Source organism: Palaemon carinicauda, chromosome 30 (genome assembly GCF_036898095.1).
Source record: "Palaemon carinicauda isolate YSFRI2023 chromosome 30, ASM3689809v2, whole genome shotgun sequence".
Classification (NCBI taxonomy): Eukaryota; Metazoa; Arthropoda; class Malacostraca; order Decapoda; family Palaemonidae; genus Palaemon; species Palaemon carinicauda.
In genome coordinates, this window is record NC_090754.1 from 37,390,125 (window position 1) to 37,397,624 (window position 7,500).

At 30.9% G+C, this 7,500-nt stretch overlaps 2 protein-coding genes across 2 annotated transcripts in view; both read left to right on the forward strand.

Moving 5' to 3' along the window:
* The window catches only part of LOC137622992 (pro-resilin-like), a 17,066-nt gene that overhangs the window by 5,620 nt on the left and 3,946 nt on the right, over window positions 1-7,500 (forward strand). The gene's annotated exons all lie outside the window — the stretch shown is intronic.
* Window positions 6,063-6,836, forward strand: LOC137622993 (pro-resilin-like). Its single transcript, XM_068353610.1, has 3 exons — window positions 6,063-6,102; window positions 6,291-6,383; window positions 6,513-6,836. Exons 1-3 carry the CDS (start codon window positions 6,091-6,093, stop codon window positions 6,834-6,836), a joined length of 429 nt encoding a protein of 142 aa, XP_068209711.1. The 5' UTR covers window positions 6,063-6,090.

Genomic DNA, 7,500 nt, shown 5'->3' on the forward strand with positions numbered 1-7,500 from the left:
ATGAATATTCGATAACAAAAACACTGAAATTATTTGAAATCGTGGAAAGAGAATTTTTCCATTATGAATATAAGAAATTTTCATTTCAGTCATTGCAGATTATTATCAATCTAATAAGAATGTAAGAAAATAGGCACTAAGTGTCCATATCTCATCAATTTATAAATATACATCACTAGGTATTCATGAAGATGAGTTTATCTCTGTTATTTTATTTATTAGTATATTTGCATTTATTTACAGTTTCTCCTTATAGAATGTTATATACAATGTGTTTTCAATTATTTCCTTGGCTGTGGTTATTGAATAATTGATTAAAGAACAACTTTACACATTTTCTTTTATCATGGCTAGTCTATCAATGTTTGACGTGACTTTTGGTTGAGCATCATAAGCTGTTCTCTGTTCTCTGTTTTACTATTACTGTGGATAAATAATGATATGATAATACAAGTAGTTAGAGCATTGAATATCAATTTCACTATCATAGTAGATGAATGAAAATTAACGTGAAAATAATACAGAAAAAGAAAATGTAAGCCGATGTTTTTGCAATTACCATCAGACTCAATCTTTTGGGTATTGCAAACTCTCCAGGAGTTCTCTATCGACGTATAAAATTTATAGACTTTGAGAAAGTTTTGATTTTATCAAAACTTCAGCAGTAAGAAAGGCCCTACAAAGACAAGGGATGGATGAATATGTTAGAACACTTGAAGATATCTACATGGAGCCTCGATGGCAGAGTCAGTTTGGGTAGCAAGCTTGGACTTCGTAGAAGTCTGTGGTGAGAGTTCAACTCCGCACCCCCCCCCCCCCCCCAGTTAGAAAGGCGGACACTTTGCTATCTGTGTAGACACCTCAGGATTATGTATGTAATCGAAGGATAGGTTTGCGTAAAGCAAATGGGTGTTACAAACTAATACACACACAAACACAGCCATTCCAACACATCCTAAAAACATAACAGACGCCTCACACGTCTCAAACTGTCGACTTAACTACGCCATGACACCTCGCTGCTGGGAGGAAGAGTGATGGTGGCTGGTACAACACACAAACATACACTACCGAGGTCTAGCAATGTCAGGCAGGGCAGCCGGTCGGGACTATAGTCCACCCCAAAGCCAAAAGAAGGCAACCGTGTTACCCCATATGAATGGGAAAAAAGCACGCTAATAGAAGAACACTTGGAGATATCTACACGGAATCTACAGCAATCCTAAGACTGCATGAAGATAGTGAGAAATTCTTATTTAGAAAGGAGTTAGACAGGGAGACGGTAATTGAAATTTAAAATATTGGTATGTGAACATATCTGGAATAAAGATGTTGCTGTGCTGTTAGTGCTGTAAGTTAATAAAGTTATATCATTATCTATTACCTTTCACCAAATGAAAGTTACCATCGAGTAGACCATACTAAAAAGGTGATGCAGGAAACACCAAAAAGCAGAAATGAAATAAGTTAACTCTCTCATAGTTTGCTGTATGAGTTATCCCCGTTCACGAGAACTGTCACTCAACTTATGAATTTCAATTCCTCATATTATAAGTTAATAGATAGAAAGGTAACCCACTTTTTGACGACGTACCAGAGGATTATACATAATCACAATCAGTTATGACTATCCATATGCTCTTTTTTCTTTGTCATTTTTTTTATATATATTTCTATAGTCCTCCATTCCTTAATTTTATGTTTCCATCTTAGAATCATGGAAGCTGAATTATCATTCGTAATCCATAGTCTAAATTCTCTTTCCAAAAATCTTATAAACCTGTACTTTAATCCTATTCAAAACTGCATCAATGTTTTAGGGTTTAAATATCTTCAAGAAAGGAGACAATACTTTTCCTTTCGTATTAACTCTATCAGCACCTTTGACAAAGGGGACAACTATAGAAAAATCATTCTGAGCCTCAAATAGACGTATTACTTTTTCAACATTAAGGAAATTAGCTTATCACTAATATGTTTTATATACGAAAGAAATTTAGCCCCAATCTATTAGAGTTTCTTGTCTTGATGATTTTGTTCCGAAACTGATGCAAATTATATACGTTGTTCTTGAAGCAGCTCGTGGGCATTTATGCTGATGAGGAAATATTTCCAGAAGTCTCAAGTGAACCTTTTGTCACACGTCCCCTAGGGTGCCCAAATTTGATATCCAGAACGAGGACTCTTTTATTTTTTTAAAGGTGACTCATGAATACCAGAAGCAAGGTACTGGACAATGTCCTCAAGACCTATCATATATATATATATATATATATATATATGCATGTGTGTGTGCGTGTAAGTGTGTGCGTGTATGTGTGCATATATATATATATATATATATATATATATATATATATATATATATATATATATATATATATATGTATATATATATATATATATATATATATATATATATATATATATATTATATACATTTATATATATGTATATATATATACATGTGTGTGTGTGAGTATGTGTGCATATATACTGTGTATATATATATACAGTATATATATATATATATATATATATATATATATATATATATATATATATATATATATATATATATATATATTCATATATATATATATATATATTCATATATATATATATATATATATATATATATATACATGTATATTTACAGTATATATATACATATATACATACAGTATATATATATATATATATATATATATATATATATACATACATATATATATGTATATGTATATATATACATATACATATATATATATATATATATATATATATATATATATATATATATATATATATATATATATAAATATATGTATATATATGTACATATATATATGTGTGTGTGTGCAGTATATATACACACACACATATATATAGTTATATATATACATATGTATATATACATATATATATATATATATATATATATATATATATATATATATATATATATATATATATATATATATATATATATATATATATATATATATATTCTGTTTACATAAGTATATATACATATATATATTTATATACATATATATGTATATATATATATATATATATATATATATATATATATATATATATATATATATATATATATATATGATCAGTGACCAAGACCCTCTCCATCAAGCTTGGACCAGGAAGGGCCAGGCAATGGTTACTGATAATTCAGCATGTAAACCTCGAGGTTCCAACTATACAACTCATCACTAGCTGTCAGGGACAGTGATGTCGCACACAATATCAGAAACTATCGAGCTTGAGAGGGTCTCGAACTCCTTTACAGCCGATCAGCAGTGATGTTAAAAGAAGGTAATTTATCTTTGACATACTTAAGGATGAAGAAATAAGACTATCTTAAAGAAATCTCAATCAATAAATTACATCTGTTCTAAATATCAAAATCAGACAAACAATATTTTAGAGGCAACATAATAATTTCATTACCCTTTTCAAGAGTTTCTGTCTTTAGCATTCCAGCTTTGGATATGCCTTTCTTGGACTTATATAAAAGATAAATTATTTTGGGTAATGAGAAGGAGACTTCTGAAACCTATTATACCTAATCAGGTAATAGCACGTTCAAGCCCAATAAGGTAGGCAGGGGAGAATGTACTCTGGTGACTTCTGAAACCTATTAAAAATTCAGGCCTAATCACAAAACAGCAAATCATGGCCTAGGTGAGCAGGGGAGAATGTTCCGAGTTGTGGTTGCCGGTGGGTAATGTCCCTGATTGGTGATCGTCAGTCTGAGGTTGGAGTCCCGCTCAAATTGGTTAGTTCTTTGGTCGCTGCAACCACACTAGCTTTGTGAGCTAAGGATGGAGGTGTTTGGGGGAGCCTAGGGTTTTTCTGCTGAGTCATCAACAGCCATGGTCCTAGCTTGAGTGGAAAGGGGTGCTGATCATATGTATATATTGGTCAGTCTCTAAAGCATTGTCTTGCTTGATAAGGCAATGTTATTGTCCCTTTCCTCTGCCATTCATGATTAGTCGTTAAACTTTTAAACCTGAAAAAGGGAAATCCTGATAAGCGGAGGATTGGTTGACTGTTTTTACCTTCTCTTCTTTTCACATCATTAAAGTGTGGAGTCCCTCCACATTTATATTCCCCGGTTTTCTTTATTTCAACGTACAGACGATAGTTATAAATCATAGATTGATCTTTTCCTATTAATATAAAAAAACATTCGATTTTCTTACCTAAAGCTGTTTATCAGGTAACTTTAGTCGTTTTGTTTTATTCCCAGCTATATAAACACAAAATATATTAATGCATAAATCTGCTGGTGGCTAGATGACTTAATGATTGAGATTTTCCTATAATTTTTTTTCCATCTTTAAACCATGATATAAAGTTTAGTTTTTCCTAAAGATATGAGTCGTAATCTCATCATTTTTTTTTTTTTTTTATTCTCCAACATCTTCATTCTTAGATGCAGACATACAATCAACTGTTGAACTTACTCAAAAGGCAACAAGGAGATAACATGTTCATGGGTAGCCCCTTGAAGGTATAATTCATAAAATTGTTATCAGCCAAAGAACATTCACCATAGTTCAATCACTTCAGTTACAAAATTTTATATAAAAACCGCCAGGTGAGAGGAGTTCAGTGGGCAATTCATTCTACATAAAATATTTAGAAATCTTTTAATTGAAGCTGTGGTCAAGGATACCAGCGCTTTAGATTTCTTTACCTACAAAGGTCGAGTTCTTTACCACCAGATCCTTGTTTCACAACTTGCACAATTAGAACCGTGAACTAATTTGCATATTTACAAGAAAGTGATGATACCACAATTATATGTGTAATTAACTTATATAATGTTATTATTGATATTTGAAAGGATTGCATATGAAAAAAATATTAGATAAACTTAGTAAAAAGGATAAATTTCTATTGGCATTTAGTCAATAAATACAAGCAATTATTTATGTAATAACAAATACCACATAACAATTGATAAGCCTTCACTATCTGCATATATTTGTAAGTATTTTAACTGAAGCTAAAGATTTGCCCCCAACAGCCATAGATTTTCAACTTATTATGGTGTATTACTAATATTTTGGGAACTTCAGTATAATATTCACAAGATGATAACACACCCATATACAAACATACACACACAAACACACACAAACACACACACACACACACACACACACATATATATATATATATATATATATATATATATATATATATATATATATATATATATATTTATATATAAATCTATATGTATAGATATATGTATGTATATACTGTATACATACATATATATATATATATATATATATATATATATATATATATATATATATGTGTGTGTGTGTGTGTGTGTATGTATATATATATATATATATATATATGTGTGTGTGTGTGTGTGTGTGTGTGTGTGTTTCGTGTGTGTATGTGTGTGAGAGTATGGGAGTGTCTAATCATACACACACACACACACACACACACATATATATATATATATATATATATATATATATATATATATATATATATATATATATATATATATATATGTATATACATGTATATAAATATACATATATATAGATATATATATGTATATATATGCATATATATATACATATATATATACGCACACATATATATGCATATATATATGAGTATATACATATGCAGATATATATTTATATATATTGTTCTCATGGAAAAAAAATCTGCAGTTGCATGATGAAAAACATTAGGTAGGAAAAGTCAAGGATATTATGGCAATATATCAATCTAACTCTATCATATTTCCTATTAAAAGACTTGTCTTGAAAATGTATAACTGATATCACTACTAAACAAAACCATTATTACCAACAGGTATTGTATTCCATCGATGCTACTTATTGATCTATTTCTCATTATGCAGACTTAAGTAGTTGGAGGTCACGGAACGTTTGGAAACTGGATCACAAAAACTTGCCTTAGATCTGAAGGCGTTTCCCACCTGACTTGTCGCTGGGGAATATATATAAAGAAGCCACAGAGGATAACAGTGTGTACTTAGCTACGAGTCTCAATAAGAACAAGATGCATTCTAAGGTGAGCTGAAAGTGCATAATGAACAGCAATTTAATTATCATTAATACCTACAGAAGAGTCCTGGAATACTTTAATTTTCAAGTTTAGAAAACTCTTTAGCATCCATATTTTATATGACAATACTTTTTCTTCGGTTTTCCTACATTAGTATTATGTGATCTTAACACCCAATGATTCTTTTTTCACAGATTGCTTTGGTTGTGTTGGGTATGGCTGCCCTTGTCGCAGCTGACAGCTTCGAAAGCTTCGAGAGATACTCATATTCTCCACCAAGACCAAGGGTGAGCTTCTGTTATCTTTATTCTTATTGTATTTCTCCATTTATACAATTCTGTTACATTTTTTGCTTGTTTCTCATATTAAGTATGATTAATGCATCAAAATAATCTCATTCTATCTTTTCTTTTCAGTACTCCTCCGGTTCCTCCGAATCTTTCGAATCCGGTGAAGCCAAATACAACTTCAACTGGGCTGTCAACCACGCTCCCTCCCGCAACGACTTCGGACACCAGGAAGCCCGTGATGGAGACAACACCCAGGGATCCTACTTCGTCCAGCTCCCCGACGGTCGCCTGCAGAAGGTATCCTTCTTCGTCGATGGTGACGATGGATACATCGCTGATGTCACCTACTCCGGTGAGGCTCAGTTCCCCGACTCCAACTCCGCCTCTTTCGAGTCTCGTGAAGCTCCCAGGAGATACTACTACGGTTCTGGTTCCAACGAATCCAAGTAGATTTTCGGATTACCGGCAAATGTCTTGGCTTTGAATCCAATGTTAGATAATTATTTATTATTTATGAATATGAATATATTAAAGCTATGATTGTATCAGAAATCTTTCAATTCTTTCCAACTCTCCTCCTAAAATTTATTTTGAAAAGAAATCTAATTAAATTCAATACGTTGTAATAAAAAATAAAATGAAAAGAACAAAGAAAATGAATCTTCGATAATGAAAACACTGAAATTATTTGAAATCGTGCAAAGTGAATGTTCTCCCTGATGATTATAAGAAATTTTCTTTTCACTCATTGCAGTTATTATCACTACAATAACAATGTAACAATGTAGGTAGCAAGTGTTCATATCTCATTTATATAACTATATATACAACACTAGGTATTCACAAAGACGAGTATATCTGTGCGCTATCTTATTTAAGTGTCTTTTTGCATTTATTTACATGCTCCGCTTATAGAATATGATATAAAATGTATTATTATTATAAATTATTTCCTTTGCTCAATTTATTAACTAATTGATTAAAGAATCACTTAACAAAATTTCTTACATTATTACTATTCTTTTTGTTGAGTATCATATGCTCATTATGGATAAATAATGATATGATAATATAAGTAGTAAGACGGTAGAATATTAATTTCATCGAGGATGAA